Source organism: Mya arenaria, chromosome 3 (genome assembly GCF_026914265.1).
Source record: "Mya arenaria isolate MELC-2E11 chromosome 3, ASM2691426v1".
In the NCBI taxonomy this organism is placed as follows: Eukaryota; Metazoa; Mollusca; class Bivalvia; order Myida; family Myidae; genus Mya; species Mya arenaria.
The window spans coordinates 86,702,289-86,725,515 of NC_069124.1; the positions used below are offsets into that span (position 1 = coordinate 86,702,289).

At 35.5% G+C, this 23,227-nt stretch overlaps 1 protein-coding gene across 1 annotated transcript; it reads left to right on the top strand.

Moving 5' to 3' along the window:
- The first annotated feature begins 13 nt into the window (after nt 1–13).
- Nucleotides 14–23,214, top strand: LOC128229080 (nuclear cap-binding protein subunit 1-like). Its single transcript, XM_052940738.1, has 24 exons — nt 14–116; nt 1,214–1,296; nt 2,155–2,255; nt 2,485–2,569; nt 2,926–2,997; nt 3,816–3,923; nt 4,191–4,238; nt 4,877–4,950; nt 5,828–5,897; nt 6,383–6,598; nt 6,839–6,936; nt 8,838–8,901; nt 9,108–9,218; nt 9,494–9,558; nt 9,718–9,855; nt 10,138–10,241; nt 11,037–11,156; nt 14,576–14,675; nt 14,941–15,034; nt 15,216–15,319; nt 19,028–19,142; nt 19,424–19,549; nt 20,658–20,771; nt 21,224–23,214. The coding sequence occupies exons 1-24, from the start codon at nt 65–67 to the stop codon at nt 21,335–21,337; spliced, it is 2,376 nt and encodes a 791-aa protein (XP_052796698.1). The 5' UTR covers nt 14–64; the 3' UTR covers nt 21,338–23,214.
- The last annotated feature ends 13 nt before the right edge of the window (nt 23,215–23,227 follow it).

The following is a 23,227-nucleotide window of genomic DNA, read 5'->3' on the forward strand; positions in this document are numbered from 1 at the left end:
TTACAACGCTGAATTATTTTGCACCGGCTTGCGTGGGATTTTATAAAAACAAAAGTGCTTGAAAATGGCATCAAGAAGACGACGTGCTTCATTTAGTGACGATGAAGATGACACAGGTTAAATATTAAACAACATGTTATAAATTGTTAAGCCTTTTATAGATGAATAAATAATACTTAGCCAGAAATTCTCGATTCACTAGTGTCATAGTATTCGGGTGATTAGATTTCGGTTATAATTTAACATTATACTATGGGGGAATATGACAGAAACCGGGGCTTTTTTCGTAAACAGCGATGCATTTCAACTGAAGGATTGACCGACATTTCCATGTGTAACATGATTTAGAGGAAACTTTATGTATACAAATTTCTTAATCAGCTGTTTTAAGAATTACTTTATCTAAGGACTTCCTTGCGATTCGGTAAGCTCAATTTAAATGATTGAGTTCAGCAACGATCACTATTAAATCTTAAAATAACATTCTTATTAACTATTCTTTGTTACATTTATTGTACCTACTTGTACTGACCTTAAATCTAGGACTCATCCGTCTCCAATTATTTTTCTTCCTCTGAAGTTCACTATGACCCTGTCCAGGCAATTGGTAACTCAATATAACAAGGTCAAACTGACTCAATACTGACTTCACATGATCCAGGCCAGAATGAACACAACTTTTCACATTCTTTAATTGGGCTATTTCCCAATTTCTTAAAAGTACATTAAAAGACCCTTAATCCGAAAACCGTTTATCCGAAATTATTGCGAAATTAATTTTTGGTACCAATTGTTTTTCTTCTATTTTTCATTAAAATTTCTATTCATAAACTGAAAAGGCTATTTCGAAATTATTGCTAATTCAAAATCAAAATTATGGTCCCTTTTCGGTATTTAACACCTTGTTTCAAACTCGTTTATCTCATAGATTTCGGACCATAATGCTCCAGTATTCAAGCTTCAGATTGAAATGATAATGGAGCACAATAAGCGTTTGTAAAGAATTATATTGCGTATGTAACAAACATCAATGTCAGATAATGAACAATTTAATTTGGGTGGTGTAGTTTGCATATAATGGCTGGTTTACAGAATCTGAATATAAGTGGTGGATCACTGGTTAAGTGGTAACACACTTGACTGTCAATCCAGGGGTTTGATATCCCTGTCACACCACTAAAAAATTACTAATCCTCTTCCCTTTTGTATTTAGGTCGTCGTAAGAGACGCAGAACATCAGAACACATAGACATTGAAGATCGATTGGAGTCCCTTATATCCCGGGTGGGAGAGAAGGTATAACATCATGTAATCCTACAGAAATATTTTCCACATACACATGCAGTCAAAAAAATATGTGAAAAACTGAAGACATTGTGGACTACTGAGAGAAAATAACTTTAACCTCTAATACCATGATAGGACGCAGTGAAAAAAAGAAAGCCAGGATGTTTGTTTACAGTGCAGATTTTTTTATGGATCGTGAAAATGGCAATGGTTATTGTTAACCATGAGATATTATTTCCGAAAGGAAAGTATGTATTTTTGTACATGAACATGTCAACATCTTCAGCAAAGTATTAAAGAACATGGCAAAGTGCAAAAAACAACCCTGTCATCTGAAAAGTTTATACTATTGTATTGTACTCTGCAGAGGGCAGAGGGAATTTTTTTACACCTTCTCACATTGAGAACAGCATTGACAGTGCGCAATGATGCTCCTGTTATCACTGTATGCATCTCTTTTTATGATATTATTACAGAATGATTTTACATAAATAATAATCATACAATATCGAAAAAAAATATGTACCGGTAATATAACGTTTTTAAATCACCATAATTATTCCGATTTTCCACTGCTAAATAGAAGCTATGAGAGTTACGTCCCTTTGAAATTAAGTAAACAAACTCATTTTTCCCATATATTTATCTGAACAGCCAAATTTGGCCTGAAATTGACTTTGAAAACGTGTTGGAAGCCGTATGCCATAGATAACGCGCATGCATATCTTTCTTGGGATTTCTAGGGGAAGAAAGTGTGTCCTATACAAAGACATTAACGCTAACTGACTGTTGAATAAGTTTGTATTTATTTTTTGGTGTCCAATATAACTTCAAGTAGTGTTTACAGTTTCCTGTAATCCTTTTCAGAGCACATCATCCTTGGAGAGCAACTTAGAGGGTTTGGCCAGTGTACTGGAGGCAGATCTTCCCAACTACAAAACAAAGATCATCAGGATCCTCTGTGAATGGTATGACTGACCATGAACTGATACTAACAGCTCTATTGATGAAACTTGTTCATATATAGCCTACATGCATCAAAGAATTGTCAAAACTAGTTTGCTTTGCAAAAAGGTTAGTGCACAGATGAGCTCTGCTTGTGCATTTGTTTACAGTATTCTCTTATATGTTTATCATATTTTTCAATTGTTTCAAATACGAAGCACATTGTTATCCATCATGTCAATAACATTTCAGTGTGGTGAAGTTGCCAGAGAAGCAGGCAGTGTACACCACTCTGGTTGGCCTTCTCAACTCCAAAAACTACAACTTCGGAGGAGAGGTTATATTTCTTTGTCTGATCATTTTATGCTATTAAGAAAAAAGAATAAAATCATTCTTTATCTTCTGTTGGTTTGCCCACTTTTAAAATAAAATTATCTTTATAATTAAGAATGTTTTAACTTTTATTTGTACAACTAATAATTTAACATGTTGCTTTTTTAGCTCACTGACCAAATGTGATGGCCTTGGTGTCATTATCGGCAGTGTTATTGTTTAAAAACCTTTGATACAACCCAAAATCTTGTAAAGATATAAAATGAAACTTTGTACACATATTGCCAGAGACAATACACTAAGATATAGCAAGGCACATAATCTGTGCGGCATTCTTGTTTAAATTTATATCTGTTTCAGTTTGTTGAGATGCTGGTGAGACAGCTGAAAGAAAGTCTGAAAACAGAGCAGTTCAACGCTGCAAGATTGATAGTATGTATTTTGTTAATCTAATTATTAAATGTTATTTTTAAAGAATCGGGAACATGTTCAAAACTTGAACCACTGGATGGAATTTAATAAAACTTCATACATTGATATACAGTGAGAGGAGGTGCAGTGTACAAGAACCATAACTCTATTTGAGCTAATAACAGAGTTATTGCCCTTGTTTCTTTTGTTGCCCAAAGTATTACTTGAAATCTATCTGATGGAAATAAATAAAATTTCATGCAATGATCAAGCAGTGTACAAGAACTGTGACTATTTCCATAGCATCGTCAATTTTAGGTGGGATTTCTAAATATTTCACTTTCATTTCCTATGAGGGTGGCTTTTGGGGGTATGAATTCCATTCAGTGATAGCTCAAGTTGTGGCTGCCCACTCGTTTGTTTCACAATTGAGGATGTTTTGTTTTATTTCCGGTTCCTGGCTGACCTGATGAACTGCTGACTCATTGTAGCCTGCTCACTTCTTAGTTTGACAACTGAGTGCTATGTTTCAGGTCTGGTTCCTTGCTTGCTTCGTAAACTGCCCAGTCATTGTAGCTGGATAACTTCTTAATTGACTTCTGGCTTCATGGTTGCTGGCTCACTCCTTTGTTTGACAGCTGCGTGTGCCATGTTTCAGGGCCGTTCCTGGCTGACCTGGTGAACTGCCTAGTCATTGTAGCTGGCTCACTTTTTGTTTTGTTTGACAGCTGAGTGTGCCATGTTTCAGGTCCGGTTCCTGGCTGACCTGGTGAACTGCCTAGTCATTGTAGCTTGCTCACTTCTTGTTTTGTTTGACAGCTGAGTGTGCCATGTTTCAGGTCCGGTTCCTGGCTGACCTGGTGAACTGCCGAGTCATTGTAGCTGGCTCTCTCCTTGCCCTGTTTGACAACTTTGTGGAAGTCACACTAGAGGACAACATTCCACAGGTTTGTAATTGCTTGCTTCTTAAAAAAACAAGTAGTTGGCATTTCTTTGCTAGTATAAATTTTAACTATGGCTGATACATTAACTTATTGCTTTACTTGAACAAATTACATATGTCATAAGGATTAGTTTATTTCAATGATGGTTATTTTATAGATCTACATGAACATTTGTTTATTTAATTCATGATCAATGTTTTCAGATTCATGGTCAATGTTTTCAGATTCATGATCAATGTTTTCAGACTTGCGTTTCTGTTTTTGTTCCAGGTGCGGTCAGACTGGTATGTGTATGCCGTTCTCGCATCCCTGCCCTGGGTAAGCTGCCTGCTGAGATTTAAGTTGTTGACCATCACAGAGTGTGAAGGCTTTGTTTAAGTTAAGAAAAATGTAATGCATGTCAGTTTTTAGACTGTGGCTAGAGAAAAGTCTTACGAAATCTTTTTCATGAAGTGCTCTGACTGATGTATTTAAAGTTGTGCTTAAACCCAATTAAGGTTTCCGACCCACACATGTGCATTTTAGATGCCTGAAGACATCATAGTATTTTGGTATCATTTGAAATGTTTTGTGTGCAGAAAAAGAAAATGAATCAAAAAGATACTGAAAATAGTGTAATAAAGAAGTTTTTTTTTAAGCTATCAAAGATTGCAAAATATGTAAATTATGTCTGATTCCAGTTGAATTAAAGAGTAAATATACAAACTGTAGTACATTTATGTGTGATGTAGTTAAGGTCACATATTTACATATTAGTAATCAGCAAGCAAATACCTTTCAAATAATATCTAAATTGCATTGGGTCACCAACCATAATCATTTAACATAATGGTTAATGGAGCTATCAGAGAACATGCTTATTTGTGGGTCAGATTCCGTAAGAACTTTCATAATGGATCCTTTAGTTTGGAGAGTGGAAAGTCTGTTCGTTACATGCATATGTATGCTGTTTGCAGGTTGGTCGGGAGTTGTATGAGAAGAAAGAGCTGGAGTTTCAGAAACTGCTGGTCACCATTGACAACTACATCAGGTACACTAGGGGTCCAAGCCCCTATACCCTGCGTTGGGAATGATTCACTTGTACTCGACACAATCTCAAGCTGTTTTTTTATAACCTCTCCATAACTGTATCAACATTTTATAACAGATGCAAACACAAATACGCTTTTAAGCTTGACTATTCAAAGAATAAGGAGAGCTATATGTATACTTCTCACGCCAGCACCGGTATCAGTGTCAGCATAACGCCTTTATTTAAAGTTTTGCATGTATACGCCTTTAAGTCAATATCTCAGCAAATACATCATGTATTACATTACACAAGTTAGATACATGTGAACAGTTCCAAACTATCCAACCTACTTAATTCATGAATTAAGATAACACTATTTTGAATATAATGTAAATTATGGGCCTTTGTTATTCAACTTATAAATTCTGGTTAAGGTTTTGCATGTGAGCTTACAAAGTTTAATATCTCTGCAACTTCTTGCATTGAGATGTTAAACAACGGTGCACATCTAGCCAACATACTTGAATAACAAAACTCTATTTTGCATAAAATGCAAATAATAGCCCTCTGACTTATCCTAGATATTCTGGTTAAGGTTTTGCATGTAACCATATTTAACTCAATATCTCAGCTAATACATCTAGTTTTGCATTTGAACTTTAGATATGTGTTCCCAATTATCCAACCTACTTGATTAATCAAGTTAGATAACTTTATTTTGCATTTTATACAAATTTTGTCCTTTTACTCTTTGACTTTTTTGAAGTTCAGGTTAATCCTTAAAAGCAGCTTAATAGTGGAGCGGCTCTCTGTGACAGCTCTTGTTTATTAATGATGTCCATGCATGTACATACACTTGGTATTTCATGGAATGAAGATGGTGTGTGTTTTCCAGCAAGCGACAGAAGATCCATGTGCCCGCCCTGCAGGTCTGGTTGTCCGACCAGCCCCACCCCCAGGAGGAGGTAAGAACAAGGCCCCAATATGACCAAAACACTTTTGACTCAGCTGAGTACATATTTAAATCTTGTATATAATGTTTAAGGATGTGTATTAAAACCATGTTGTTCGGTGGAAAGATGAGTGAAATAAGTAGTTTTGTGATAGTAGGGCCTGGCCTTCAATCATGCATTTAGTAGACTGGAATGGGAGAGCCTCATCATATGAAAGAGACTTTGTCTACCATTTATGCATGAGTCAAAATGTCACAAATGTTCAGCTCATTTGTTGATATGATTATTTTCATATGTACTGAACAATCACAATGTAGGTGGTGCTAGATTTCTTTATAGAATCTGGAGTTCAACATACAAACAGGTACATTTGCACAGTAAGACAGGGCTGAGGCTTTCTTTTTATCAATGAAACACTAATGTCATTCACAGCTTACGAGCCATGTAAATGTTATGTATTTTAAAATACACTGACCAGATCATGTTGTTCTTTGTAGTACCTGGACTGCCTGTGGGCCCAGATCAAGAATGTCCGCAGCAACAAGTGGCTAGAGAAGCAGGTGTCGAGGCCGTACATGGCATTCGACAGTGTGTTGTGTGAGGCCCTGCAGCACACCCTTCCCCAGATAATTCCCCCTTCACACAACGAGGAGATCATGTATCCTCTACCCACCGTCATCTTCAGGATGTTTGACTACACAGATGTTCCAGAGGTAAGTTAAGGCTTGATTGTCATCACCGGCTGAAACTCCAAAGTAAACAAATGCATTACAGAAATACAGCATTATCGAGTTTCTGATATATCAACAATGACCATCCCTAAAAGTATTTGAAGGCCCTGCTAAAGTGCATGAATTTCAAATATTAAGAAAAAACACATCTTTAAAGCAATAGTTTTACCTTTATTTCTGTGCATCTATTTACAAATGTATTGTGTGTGGTTGTGTTGTTAGGAGCTTGCTATCCCAGGGAGCCATGCCATCGAGCGATACCTGATAGAGGAGCACCTGTCACACATCATAAACACCTTCCACCTCGAGAGGAAAGACTGGTATGAAGAAAACTTAGGACTGTTACCATTTCTCTTTGTTATTGAATTGTTATGCTCCCCGAAGGGAGAGCATACAGTTGCCGCTTTGTCTTTCAATCCGTCCGTCCTTCCATCTGTTCATCACACCCTTGTCTGGAGAAAACTACTAATGGAATTGAAACAAAAATTGGTATAAAGTAGGGATGCAAACGAATGGCAAAACTGATATTCGAATATTCGGTAATTCTTTCGATCGAATATTCAAATATTCGATTACCAACATTAATATTTTAGAAGTGCAGTAAACTATTATTAGTATTCACTGTAGTAATAGCCGGTGCCTTTTAACCCTTCCTTGTCGATCGTAGCCGGTTCACGCGACGGACCCTTATTTTTCACAAACTCAGCCACTGAAATTCCCAATTTTCAGAAGCAAAACAATCAAATAAAAAGCAATAGATTTTGAACAAACAGAAAACAACTTCAATAATAATTTCCATTCCACTGCATTAATATTTGCAAACAAGGGGAAGATCGTAAAATTCCGGTTGAATGCCGCGAACCGGATCTCAGGGTTGTTCTGTAGGACGGGCAGCCTCGTTCGGGAATTGACTTCTACTAAATATAACCTTTGGAAAATCAACCCAACTCGGGAAATGGTAAAATAATAAAACGAAAAAAAAAGAATTCTGACGAATCTATTGTATAACAATACAGAAAATATATCATAAAACTCTTTCATATACAGTTACATTTTAAAGCACGGATGTTATATCGAAGCATGGAAAACAGTTTGTTAGCACATAACTAGAAAATGTCATTCATATCATCAAGGCAATTTGAGCTATATTGCAGCCAAGACAACACATTGCTGTGGGGGCCGATGCCGTAAATCCTTTATTTGCATGGTCATTTGGATTTACTGAAAACTATTGAAACTTCTTTGATGTCACTTGTCTACTTGCCAGTTTTCGTAAAATTACGGGGACTGTTTATAATCACCGACGATGTATCCCTAATTGACATATGACGCGGATATAGTGTATTTGTCATCACATTCACGCCTCTGGCATAAGGAGTCACTCCTTATAAAAACAAAACAGCACATTTCGAGGCAATAGTTATATTATTTTATTTTTTATACAAAAAACATCGAATATTCGAATATCGATTTTAACATTCGAATACCAAACGTTTGATCGAATATTCGAATATTCATTTTCATCCCTAGTATAAAGATAGATGGCAATGAGAGGAAGTGCAGTGCATAAGAACCATAATCCTATCATTAATATGCATTAACTTATCTCCCCATGACCATTTTTTGCATATGTGGTGCTTGCACACCCTTGTCTGGAGAATAACTTCATAACTACTGTCATGGGATTGAAATAAAACTTGGTATTAAGATAGATGGCAAGGAGAAGAAGTGCAGTGCACAAGAACAATACTCCTATCATTCATATTAATTAACTTAAGTTATCTCCATTTAACCATTTTTTCATGATTGGTGTTTGGTTCTAGTTGTATTTTTGCAACCTTTTATTTACCATGCATTACTTTAAGATAATTATATTAAATTGTGGTCAACTAATTGTTTTAAAGAATAAAAATAATAAATTAGGCTTAAAATATGAATTCAACATATATGCTGCTTGGCACAATTTCATTTGAAAGAGTCATGTGTGGTGTCATCCTGCTGTGTTAATGACGTTTTTTTGCTGTTCTTTGTTTACAGTGGTAATGCAATGTGTATAAAAGCTGATTGGACTCATCCAACACATTTATCAAGTCAAAGAATATGTTTATATGTACATACATGCCCCTGGTGTCAATGTTCATGTGGGAGCATATTGTATTGTAGGTTGAGAATTACTGCCTCTTGCTCAAATGTTCTCTGAAACTCAATTTTGTGTTTCCAGTGCTGCAGCGTTATTAAGTTTTACCACAAAGAACAAGATTCCCCTCGACTACATGATTACTGAGGTATGTGCATGTTCAGTATTAGTCTGGTTGTAATGGTGCATATGTATATGCAGCAGTTTTCCATATATATATTATATATATTTCATTAACCACCATTTACTACTAGTTATAAGTGATACTATCTGGGAAGTGATTATATTCAGTAATCCATGATTCACATGCTCAAAATCATTTTATGTATCCCAGTCTCTGTTTATTTATGTCAGGTGATGTTTGGACACCTATTCCGGCTGCCGACATCCCCATACCTGGAGATCATGATTGGCTCCACACTTATAGAGCTCTGTAAACTCCAGCCCAAGTCCATGCCTCAAGTTGTATCCTTGCTTGTGTTACTGTCGTGTTGTTGTAGGCAGTTTTTGCACACATTTGTGTACATGTACATACTTATACCATTTTGGTATAATCTTATGTGTGTGTGCTGAAATTAAGTAGTTGTAAATGTACTTTAGAACACTGTTTATTTTTTTAGTTTACTGTTTCTTGGCCTTCATATAAACCGGTAGTACTTTAAAGCAGATTCAAGTTAAATTGATAAAATATGAATGTATGATAAACACACATATTTGTAAACTCCTTGACACTATAACAGCTGGCACAAGCTACAGAGATGCTGTATGAACGACTGGACACCATGAAGACCCCCTGTATTGAAAGGTTAATTACATGTTCTGTCCTTCATATCTAAAGATGAAATATTACAGGGGGCAAACCATAAACCAATTTTCTGTATAATCATACATGCTCATAGATGCTAATTTGTAATAGTAATAGTACTGTCTATTTACATTTGTGTTTTTCTGTGGACTGTTGTAGGTTTGCAAACTGGTTTGCGTACCATCTGAGCAACTTTCAGTTCCGTTGGTCATGGGAGGACTGGTCTGAGTGTACGCAAGTAAACCCACTAATGCCAAAGCCCAAGTTTGTCTCTGAGGTCCTGCACAAGTGTCTTAGGTAAGAGAGAACTTCTTGACATAAGAATCAGCTGTAAAAACTAGTATGTTTTAACGCTTGATGTTTTCTCAACTATTACAGTGGTATGGTAATATAAAGCAGGTCAGCTTTTTCATGAAATAAGTAGATGAATATCACAAAACTACAGTGTATGTGTCCCTTTAGTATATATGCTAAAAGTGAAAATTCAACATTTGTGAAGAAAATATTGGTGTTTCATTGAACAGTAAGCATACTTTTGTCTTATTATAAAGCTGTAAAACCTGAGTTATTGCATTGCAGGTTGTCATACCACCAGCGCATCAAGGACTCTGTGCCAGAATCATTCCAGGATCTTGTACCAGTCAAGCCTCAGGCCAACTACAAATATGAGGAGGAGGGTTCAGGTAGGTGCTTGAAGCCTGCCTGCAAATGTACAGGTGAAAGAGGGTGGTGGGGAGTTTAGAGGGAGTGACAATCATGGCCCTGTCAACTGTTTTCTGAAAATCCTTTGTTATGCTTCTGTTGAAAAAAGGGGGATATTGGTTTGCAATTGTTAGTCTGTTGTTTTCTGCTCAATAACTTGACCACGGTTTGAATTTCGAAACAACAGAGGTAGAATTACATTGACCATTAGTTGACCCCTATTATTTTGGGGGTCAGTAGGTCTAGGTCTAAATTTCCTGGATTTTTTAGGGAGACAGGTCAAAGGTCAATGTCATAGATAATTGTGTTATAGACCTTTGTTGGCTCAATGACTCGAAAATGGTTTGAATTAGAGCACTAGTTAGTTGTTCTTGACCAGCAGATGACCCCTACAGTTTTTGGTATCTGTTGGTCAAAGCTCAAGGTTGATTCAAAAACTTTGTCTGCATTATAAATTCGAAACAGTCTAACTTACAACTATGAGACTTAATTTGTAAGTTGAAGTTGATAAATAGGTGACTCTCATTAATTTGGGGGTCTGTAGGTCATATGCATTGATAAGGCATTTGTTTTTAAAACACCTTAATGGAAATGTGTCTGAAAAAGCAATGCTCAGGTGGCATTATGTTTTACAACCATTTGGTTTTAGTAAACTTATAATATTAGATATAAGACACTTGGTTGAACCTATCTTGTTATCATGCCTGATAGCATTGGATGAATTGAATAAGAAACAAAGTAGCTACCACAGTACATCTATTTTGCATTCTTAACAGCCCAGCTCCCGGGCCTGATGACAGCCCACCAGCTGCTAGAGGCCATCCGCTCTAAATGCACGCCAGAGGAGACCCTTGTCCTTTTGAAAGAGGTGCCTAACCCACTCGCTGATGATACAGGTAAATACTTCCACGTAATAATAGCAACATTAGTCTTTTTTTAAAGTTAATTTACATGACAGAAAATAAAACATACAGAAAGAGTTTGAAAAACCATTTACAGTACTGTTTGAATTGTGAAGATATCTTGACTGGCAGTAAAGTTATGGAATTTTCAAGTTCGGAAATATGGACATTTTGTTGGAATATTTTCATGCAAAGAGCACTTATTCGGTTTGGCGCGTGGCGGAACTCTTCTTTATTTTCTTCTGCTATTTTGTAATTTATTTTTTTATTTTTTAAGATATAGGATTGAAATTTACATGTATTGTGTAATTTTTTCTCCTCTTTTCATTTATGCAATAATTTAGCATGTTTCTCTATGTATAAAATAGTTATTGATGAAAATCTGATTGAAAAAATATGTTATTTCCAACATTTTTTTGTGAAAATTTATTCTTATCATTTTTTATCATATTTCATACACTATCAACAATATTTACATATGAAAACAACTTCAACAGTCATAGAACAGTATCATTATAACAATGATGGTAAAATCATTTTAAAGCCTGTCTGAGTGATAACTCAACAATGCCTAGACCTATGGTCATCAAACTTGATATGGAAGTTGGGCCTGACCAGTAGATGACCCCTATTATTTTTGGGGGCCAAAGGTCAAGGTCACAGTGACCTTGAATGGTAAAAGGTTGTCCGAGTGATAACTCTACAATGCCTGCACCCATGGCCCTCATAATTGAATTGGAGGTTGGGCCTGACCAGTAGATGACCCCTATTGTATTTGAGGGTCATCGGGCCAAAGGTCAAGGTCACAGTGACCTTGAATGGTAAAAGGTTGTCCATGTGATAACTCGACAATGCCTGCACCCATGTCCCTCAAACTTAACTTGGAGGTTGGGCCTGACCAGTAGATGACCCCTATTGATTTTGGGGGTCATTGGGCCAAAGGTCAAGGTCACAGTGACCTTGAATGGTAAAAGGTTGTCCATGTGATAACTCCACAATGCCTGCACCCATGGTCCTCTAACTTGACTTGGAGGTTGGGCCTGTCCAGTAAATGACCCCTATTGATTTTAGGGGTCATTGGGCCAAAGTTCAAGGTCACAGTGACCTTGAATGGTAAAAGGTTGTCCGTGTGAAAACTCAACAATGCCTGCACCTATGACCAAAATGGTCATTACACACTCTATCCTCAAACTTTGAATGGTCATAATCTTAAAACTGCCTCAACGGCATCCAATGTCAGTGACAAATCAGCTGTCATTTCAGTCCATGCATATTTCATTCAATTGTCCATATAATCCTGACAACATGGGGCTCAGGGGGGGGCATAATGTTTGACAAACATCTCTTGTTTATAAAAGCTCTGCTCTTTGTTACTGATTTAAATGCTCTAATTAATCAATAATTCAATGAATTGTTTCATAATTATCTATTATAATAAATTATCATGTATCACAATCACATTTCAACTACTGGTAGTCACGCTCTGAAAACCGTGTCAAATTTCAGAAATAATACTGCTGGTATTTTTTGAAAACTTCACCAATTACTTTATGTTTCTCTAAAAGCCACTGTCTCCCAGAATAACAGCACTCTGGGATGATATTTCTGTCAATAATTAATTGTTTTTCTACAGTTTGGATGTCCTTGCGGGCTGGCCACATGAATGTTCCTGGCTGCCTGCAAGGAATCATAAAATTAACACTGAATTCATCACTGGAGATTGTTTTTACTACACATCCAGGGCACCAGGCATCCTGATATGCTACTGCTACATATTCATTGTCCTTTAACCCAATGTCCATGTTTGGCAGCATTTCTTCAATTTCCAATTGCTGATTCTGGTTCTCAAACTCATCACCAGAATCACACTCTCTCTCATCCATTTTTTGGCCTTTAGTCCTTTCTCCATTATATCTAGGATTTCTTGTTGTACATGTTCATCCTGCTCTCAGTGTTTTTTTCTAAGGCTGATTCCACCGCGCCAGGCTTTTTTCAGGAGATCAATTTGTTTGTCTTCCGGCATTTCACTGATCCAATTGATGAGTGGACGGCGGTTCCTCCTTAGTTTGCGTTTCTGGCTAGAATCCAAATCACCAAAGTGGTGCTCACACGCAAGGTTATTGACCTGTGCAAATGCTGTTCGGGAGCTATTTTCTTTTGAGGGTTCTGTGCAGTATCGTCCACCCTCAATGAAATCACTCAGCTGTTTATTTACAGTTCGTAGCATGGACTTGCACATCAGAAAAACAAGTTCATTGAACAGTTTCGATTTTTCATTTGACTCCGATAGAAGTTTGGCATGGAACTTATCCAGGTGAGGAACAAGAAGGTCATCATCGGTGATCCATGCTGTGTCGCTTAGGATGTCTGGGTTTTCAGCGCTATCTTGCAGTCATTGAAATTAGACTTTTGGACTAACAAGCCCGAATTCTTATACTATTGCGTGACATCAAATTTTTTAACAAATCCTACTATATAAAATTCAGAATTTGAGCAAGCCCGAAAGACACTTTACCAGTGCAGGGCTTGCATGTTTGTGTAAATTTCGACCAATGTCTTGAAGAAACCTTTGCAATCTCTGCACATATGGATACAGCTATAGGTAGCTTACCGAGCCGGATGAGACAAGCCTCCAGTATGGACCAGTGACCATGATGTACAACATTGTCAGAGCTTTGAGTATAGTATATACAATGTCTGACTGCAGATCTGCTTCAACTGACAAGATTTTCTGGTTGGGGTTTTGTACTGTTTTAATCTCCTCAAGGAAATACTTCTGATGCAGGAACACTTCTGCTGCTGTCTGGAACAAGGAGTTGAATCAGTTGTCCTTGTAATTTCCAATCAGTGATTTAATGCCATTGCTCCCACAGTAGGCCTCCCATCTGAAATATGTTTTAAATGTATATAAACATGTGATTACTACAAAAACTTTCAAATTAACAATTAATTTAAGTTAACTCCAAACTTGGTGAACCAGGAACTTTTGTTTCATTTACACAAAGTAAAACAGTCAATGAAAAACATGACAGCTCCTTACCTATCCCGTATGCCAAAGTGGTCACCAGCTGGTCCGAAGATCCCAGAAGCTGTATAGGCAATTCGTTCAGCTATGGGTTTTTTTTTTTTACCAGAACTTGAACCTTGGAAGCTGGTCTCTTCCAATTGGTACTAATAAGTATTACTGTCCTGTAGTTTCAAAATTCCTCAGAAAATGCATTCATGTTTCAGTGGCATGCGAAACAAATTATCAAAATGTACTCCTACATTGTATGAGCATGGTAAGATAAAAGTCAGTATATGACTTTCAGGGGTATTATTTTATGCTTGGAGTATTATTTTATGCTTGGGACTGGTACGTCTATACTGATATGCATAAGATAAATATGGTACAATATATTTCCCAATTTCAGATGAACCATCCCACCACCCCCTGAGGATTGATGTGTTTGTCTCTACACTTCTTCATCTGGGATCTAAAAGTTTCTCCCACTCATTCGCAGCCATTGCAAAGTATGTATTATACTTATTGCTAAACATTATGTTCAGGTGTTTATAGTTCTGGCTTCTTCAGGTAGATACAATATCATGGACTAATTGTTATAAAATTTATGCCTTACTAATTCAGACGAGCAAAGATCATTGGTAGTCCTGCGCAGTTCTATAAAAAAGTGAGATTCTGTTAAAAAGATTGTTATTTCCCAGATTCCACTCTGAACAAGTGTCAACTACCACTAACTGATCCAACTCATTGCCAGTTGTATACCTTGTCATGCAGGTTCCACTACGTGTTGAAGACACTGGCAGAGTCCGAGGAAGGCCAGATCTGTCTCCTCAAGACCATGTATGAAGTCTGGAGCACCCACCCACAGGTACTGGGCTCATTCAACATGTTATAAAATTCAATGTGTGCAATGTTTCATTGTCATTTGCATGTTACCATGTCACAAAGTGTTGTAGACTAATAGTGTATGGATGTCGAAAGAATACACTTTATAAGTGTTACTTACCTTGCCAATCCCAAATGTGCTCTCAAACTTGTATGTGTTCCAGATGATGGTTGTTCTCACAGATAAGCTCCTGAAGACTCAGATTGTTGACTGTTCCGCTGTGGCCAACTGGCTCTTCTCTGCAGACATGGCAGCTGACTTCACCAAGTATGTCTGCTTAATTACTTTATATATTTTTCCTAACATACATTCATTTAATACACTGAAACTTGGTATAATCTTGCAGAAAGAAATTTAAATATTTGATTGATTTGATTAGATTGGAAAAAAAGGTAATGATGTATTCTTTTCCAGTAAATTTATGAATAATGCTATTTTATTTATCAGGTTCATGTATATAGAGTGGTCTTTTGTAAATCAAATATTTTATCAGAAGAAACTGTTTATATTGCAACAAAGATCTAAAATAAATATTAAGATTCTTATATGATGAAACAGGACAAAGGAAAATTTATACAATAATTATTATAATTATAAATTAGGGATGCAAACAAATGTTCGAATATTCGATCAAACGTTTGGTATTCGAATGTCAAAATCGGTATTCGAAAGAATAGTTCAAAAAAGAGAATAAAAATCCTTTTGCCTACAACACTAATTGTGTTTATAAAGCTCGCTTGTCTTGTTTTTACAACGATAGATCCCTAATGCCAGAGGTGTGAATGAGATGACAATACACTCAACACGCATCATATGTCATTTAGGGACATATTGTAGGGTACTATAAAGAGTCCCCTTAATTTTACAATAACTGGCTAGGAATCAGCTTTAACAACAATGTACGTGTTGACTTGGCTGCAAATTAAGTTGTGCATCATAGCTCAAATCGCCGTGATGATATAAATGCCATGTGCTACAAAAATGTTGTGACATACATGTGCTTTAAACGGTTTTCCATGTTTCGTGCATTGAACTGTAAATGTAAACTATAGCGTTTTAGGATACATTTCATATATCGTTGTACAATAGATGAGTCAAATCCACATTTGTTTTCGTTTTAATATTTTACTAGTTACGGAGTTGGTTTGGGTTTTCCATAGTTATATTTAGTTAATTTAGAGGTCAATCTCAGAACGAGGCTGCCAAACGCTATTTGACTAGAAATCCATCTAATTTCACATTGTTTAGAAATATAAAGGCTTCGGGATTTTAATTTTTTCGATTTTTTTTTTCTTCATGAGGCCACTCCTTTTTTATTTTTTGGTTTACAAGAATTTTTGGAAAAAATGTCCACCGGGTGGTCGAAAAAAAAAAAAAAAAAAAAAAGGATAAAAGTCACAAAACATACTCTTTAAGGGTGAAAATCAGAGAACAACATAAAAACATTGAACATTTATATCATTTACTTGACATTTTAAATTTTAAAACTGCTATTAATGCATGTTTTAATACACTCAAAGTTTCAAAGTTCTAATTTCTAATTAAACACACAGATTAAATCTTACATACTGTGCATATAAAACATCAATGAAATTGACTGTAAAACATGTTTACATGTATAAACTACACTTTTTATCAAAGATACATTGAATTTTACTCAGCAGGACATTTGTTTAGCTTTAATGGTATGCTAAAGCAAAAGTGAATGCAGAACACTTAAAAAATGACCAATATTAAATTGAAAAAAAGGGAAGGCAAATTTTACGCTTTAAAATACACAATAATTGCACTGTATTAAGACAATACATTACATTTTCTAAGCATTGTGTCAGTTATTTCAATATTGGAAAATGTCAATAAAGTGAAATAATTTCCAATTTTGTAAATAAGGAAGTAATATTGTATGAAGACATTGTGCTTTAATATTGTGCAAACAATTCCTGAAAAACTAAAAACCAAACTAGACCTAGATTTGAGTTTTAATAACCTTTACCATGCGGGGTCCTAGTTGTGTGTAACCCAATCCATGCTAAGTCCGAATATTTTCGGACCGGGATATTTACCATGCGATGTTCAGCAAATCCATTTCAAATTCAAATCTTGCAGCACATATATACGTTGCTCGTAAGTTCGGATAATGAATATCTAATGCGCTCACTCTTCCAGCCAAACTTCATCACTGCTTTCAGTCTCCCGGAGAAAACTTTTAAGATGTTTCTTAAAAAAGCATGCAAATTTGTTCACGACACTATCAGTCTGTACAATAAAAATAATAGTGTGTAAGTGTGATAAAATATTGCTTGCATTTTGTTGCATAAGTACCCAAACATACATATCTTAAACCTGCCACTAAATGCTTATTTTTCGTTTTCGATAAGCTCTTAGTTATTTGACGGGTAAATATACAGTATGCATGCGTGTACATATTGAATGCAAAATTTGAAAGGTTGGTTCAATCATTATAACCAATCATTTGTAAATAATCATACAACTATATAATATGTATAAGTAATGTACTTTTTGAACATGTATTATTTATATTATTAACTACATTGTATGCCATGTCACTTATATCATATGTTAAATCACTGAAAAGTGGAATAAAAGAGAATATATAGTAACAGAGAAATCCATAATTATGTATCGGATATTTTCATCTTCTCCCAACTCCGCCATTTTGTGTATCATGCGTTCACAGGGCATCTATACTTCATGATTGTTTATTTTTCATTTTAAAGAGAATTCCTTGGTTACAACAACAAATCTCATTTATAGTGAAATATCAAGTTCATAACAAATTAAAATGGACTTATTCAAAATAGTTTTCCGTGTTGTTTTATCTTAATGTTTTGCACACAACTCCTGGCATTAGTAAATGACATTGACACATGTGTTCAACTCTTTCATTGTTTTTACTCTACTATTAACCCAAACATGAATAAACATGTAATCTAGAATAAACACAAGCTTTTACATTGACTCAATGACAAGTATTTCCAAACCAGTTTGTGATTTAAAATCCATTAACACAACCGACTGAACTTGTGAAACTAGATCACCGGTGTCAACTTAGAAATTTTACTTTCGATTTCACCACTCACACTAAGGGCACTGTTATTTGATATTTAACCATAAAATGTTATAAAATATTTTTCTCGCATATAATTTACAGATATTTGTGTCTACTTATTCGATGGCAGCCGCTGCCACTTATTTTTCATCTATAAACAACAATATTTTCATGACCTAAATTTGCGGGGAAAAACAACAATCACGTGACAGTTATTGTTTGTGTCGGCTGTTAAATTTGCCAATGTATTTTGCTATTGTTATTTTAACAACTCCTGCATATTTAACTTAATTATTTCATACAAAGAATGACTGCTATCGTCAATTTCGCCATTGCCAACGGCGCTGCCATAACAGTTGACTGGCTCACATGTTATCACTATAAATCGGCGAATACGGCTACGGAACAACAAACCAGTCGAGATCTACTGCATTCGTACTCTTATCTGTTCGTTTTTCTTTCGTTTCGCACCAAAATCAATACGGTCGGGAAAATAATCTTGAAAAAAAAGTGAAATTCATTTTTTATTTTTTTTGTACTTTTCGGAAAATTAGACCCGCCGGTTTTGTAAACCAATTTATATAAAAGTAGTGGCCTGATAATGAAAAAAAATCAAAGGCTCATTTGGGGAAAATCGGAATCGGCCACGCGTACTAGCAAGACAAAGAAGGGTAAAAATGCCCCGGCTATTACTTTAGCGAATATTTATAGTAGTTAACTACATCTTCTAAAATATGTATTTTGGTAATCGAATATTCGATCGAAAGAATTACCGATTGTTGGAATATCAGTTTTGCCATTCGTTTGCATCCCTATTATAAATACATTGGCATGTGAAATGCTTATTTCAATGTTACATGTATTTCTCACATGGTGACGTGACCGTTTTGTTCTGGGTGTTTCAGGAACTATGTATGGGAGATCATGCACTCCACGATCCACAAGATGAGCAAGCATGTGGAAAAATTACAAAAGGAGGCTGAGGAAGCCAGGGACCTGCTTGATGCCCACAAGAAAAAGGTGACATAAACACCAATACCTGGGGTTTATAACATGATAGTTTGATTTCTGTAAATTAAATTACTCATGCCAACAAGAGAATCCTATGCTGCAGTAAAATTTGCATAATCTTGTATGTCTTCAGATTGCATGTTTTATCAGAGGTTTTTAGCGAAGCAAGAATTTGAAATGTGCTAAATTGAGTTGAATTTGATTCATCATAGACTAGACTCTAGGGTCTGAACATGTTTCATGTGTATGTCAACTATATCCACTCTTATTTTCTGCTTTTGTGTGTGTAGATAGCAGATGGGCTGGATTATGATGATGATGATGATGTGCCGACAGAGGAGATGGTGGAGCGGATGGAGGAACGACTTGAGCTTGTGCAGAACCAGCAGAAACGACTCTTCCTTATCATTTTCCAGGTACAGAGATTAAATTTAAATTAATGTCATGGTGCATGTGTTTTAAAATGTTAATCAAAACAAAGTTGTTTACTTAATTTCTATTGTCTACAAAAGTGGATATACACCTCAAATGTCAATGTACATAAAATTTATGTATTGTGCACATGCCTAATTCTGGACAGTGCCTATATAATTGGACACCTAATAAAATGTAATTTCTCAACAATATTTTATTTAGCATTATCTTTAAATCAAATTTAATCAAGTCTGTACAAATTAAAAATTCCTTAAGCTAGAAATTAAAAGAAAAAAACATTTGAATCTTCTAGTTTATAAATCAATACACAGGCACATGTAGGACATGTAAATATATAGTGCAGTTCAATTATCAGGCATTGTATATTAATAATTGTTAATGTGAAATAAAATTCTGATAAGATTATGTACATGCATGTGATGTTTCCTCTTCCACAATGTGCAATTTTGCACTTGGCAAGAATGAACACTTCAGCACTCAGTTGCAAAGTTATTCCCCTTGTTATTTTTTGATAAAATAAATAAATTAATCAAAACTTGGAAATTTATAGATTGTGACCAACACAGGAATTATAAATCTTGGTGACATTGTTGCAGAGTTCAGTTAAAAAGAGTTGTACAAAGCATAATTTAGAAACTACTGGAAGGAATGATCATTGATAGATGGCAAACGTGAAGTTGTGCACAGTGCAGGATTCTTAACTGTTTGGCACTTCCATGCAATTTTATCTCCCAGCATGAGATGAAGCATGACTCAGAAAAAACTGGAAGGAATTGATTTAAACCTCGCACTCTGAACACTTCATGCCACAATTACCTTCCCTTGTTAATTGTTGAATTGGGAGACATCAGAGCAAAAACAACTCTTTCTAGTTTAAAATACAATATTCAGGCAATATGATTCTTTAAATATAAAATTGTACATTAGGATTATATAAAATAGGAACCAAAATGAAAAGTTCATGCTTGTTTACTATCAACTTGCGTAGTAATTGTAAAATAATTTAAAAAAGGGTTCGGAATTAGGTGCTGGCTCAGGATATCTTTAATATGAATGTTGGTACTATAACAATGTATGGCATGGTTTCAGCGGTTTATCATCATCCTGACTGACCATCTGGCACGGTGTGAGAGTGAGTCAATGGACTACCAGACCCCGTGGTACAAGTGGGTCATAGAGAGGCTGCAGGAGGTCTTCTTAGCAGTATGTTGGCATGGAAAACCCCTGCTACTTTGAGCAACAGCCTGTGATAATGCAAACATTAATTTCCAGATTTAAGATTAGAGAGACTTCTTCTTACTGTAAATTGCTAAAACTCCCTTTTTACAACTAAATACCTGAATGTGGCCAAAAAGAATTTGCCATGTGTCAGATTTGCGAATTCATTATTTAATCATCTGAAAGCATGAACAATTCAATATTTCACTATCAGAATTTGCTACCAGATCCATTCGCAAAATTTCACAATTACGAAAACAATCAACAGTTATATTAAATTTTTTTAGCTTAATGTAAGTAAGTGGTGGTTTTTGGAGTAAAATTAAAAAAAAAAAATGAAGGAAACATTGAAAAGATTCTTATAACATGAAATCTTTTTATAATAAAAACATACATGTAATTGTAATCATTGTGATATTCTGTGCTGTTTATTTCAGCACCACGGTCTGGTGTTCCGGTATATCAACACCCTGGAGAGCCTACTGTTCACCAGTGATATCGACATTCACATTCTCGAGGTGTTTCAGCAGTTCTGTGCTCTCAGATCTTGAACATGCCCTCCTTACAATCACCTTGTAATCACCTTGAGGTGGAAAAGTGCAGAAGTGTCTTGGTGTGTTATAGGAATGTAGAACCTCTTCCACAACAAACATCACCATTCTCTTACTTTACATTATTATACCATATCACTGCAGGAGATTATAGAATATCACAGGCAAGGTTCAAATTCAGTCATGATTCAAAAAGACATCACCAAAATGATGTCATGTTTATCATGTGATTTTTCAATTATTAACTTGACATTTTTTATTTTAATTTATGCAAAACGAAACAAAACAAAGGTTTAATTTTGGTATAAGATTAAAATTTATTTAATTGTATTCACAAAAGTATATATTCACTTGTGTGAAAATTGTTTTCTGTTAGCACTTAGTGAAATATTTTTTAGTGTTACACTGAAATTCAACATTTATTCATAACAATGCCCTTCTTCAAAATCATATTTTATCTGAACATACATCAATAAATGTTTTCTTTTATTTTTTAGCATATTATCAAATAAGTGTGAATCACGGACAAAGTTTAATTGTCCATCATATGATGTGTATATTTTCATGTAAGGAATCGCATCATTTTTAAAGTCAATTCTTGGTTAAATGCACCCATGACTTATTTAACATTCTTTGAATCAGTAAAACACTTCCTGAAGGTGCAGAAGGACTATTTTCAGCTTTTTTTATATGAGAACATTACTATTATGTTGTGTGCCATTTGTTGGAAGTACAAAATATTTGTGTACAGGCCAAGGTGTGTTAAATTAGGATCTTTGCATCATGTATTGAAGTTTATATTTATTGTTATACCAACTTGTAAAGAAGTGTGTCATGTGACCTTCTGTTTATTGACTCTGCACAGTCAAGTAATAGTTACTGCACCCACAACCCAGTATATTGTAATTATACATAAGCACTCAGTGTGAGTGTATTACTTAAATCACAAGGTTAGTGGGTAAAGTAACTGTTTTGTACCATGTTGTGTACTTATCCCACACATAGTCTGCAACACGGTACTTAAGCAATCACCAGAAAACTTCAACCGTCAAGCATCTGGTACTTTGCGGAACCAATGAAAATGCCTCATTAATTATTCATGATTATGATATTTTCCCAGCCAAATTGCCCACAGTAAACAAGCATAGCGTAGCATGTATCGGGGTACCCAACGATGATCCATACAATACTAACATGTATCGGGGTATCCAACGATGATCCATACAATACTAGCATGTATCGGGGTACCCAACGATGATCCATACAATACTAACATGTATCGGGGTACCCAACGATGATCCATACAATACTAACATGTATCGGGGTACCCAACGATGATCCATACAATACTAGCATGTATCGGGGTACCCAACGATGATCCATACAATACTAGCATGTATCGGGGTATCCAACGATGATCCATACAATACTAGCATGTATCGGGGTATCCAACGATGATCCATACAATACTAGCATGTATCGGGGTACCCAACGATGATCCATACAATACTAGCATGTATCGGGGTACCCAACGATGATCCATACAATACTAGCATGTATCGGGGTACCCAACGATGATCCATACAATACTAGCATGGTTAAGTTCCACCTACTTGTTACCAATGGTATTGTTAACCAAAACAAGAAAACACTCCCCAACATGGTACAAAAAATATATATTTGAGGTTTATAAATTGATGAATGTCTGAAGGAATCGTCAAGCATATATATTTATATGGTCCTTTACATTGTTCAATAGCTGACAAAATTGTCTTTATTATTGTAGGTTATAAAACCAATTCCAAGTTCGTGTTTCTCCAATTTTAGTTGTAAAATGTGTATGTGTCAAATGGTAACATAATAAAATAATAAAAGAACTATTTCATTGTT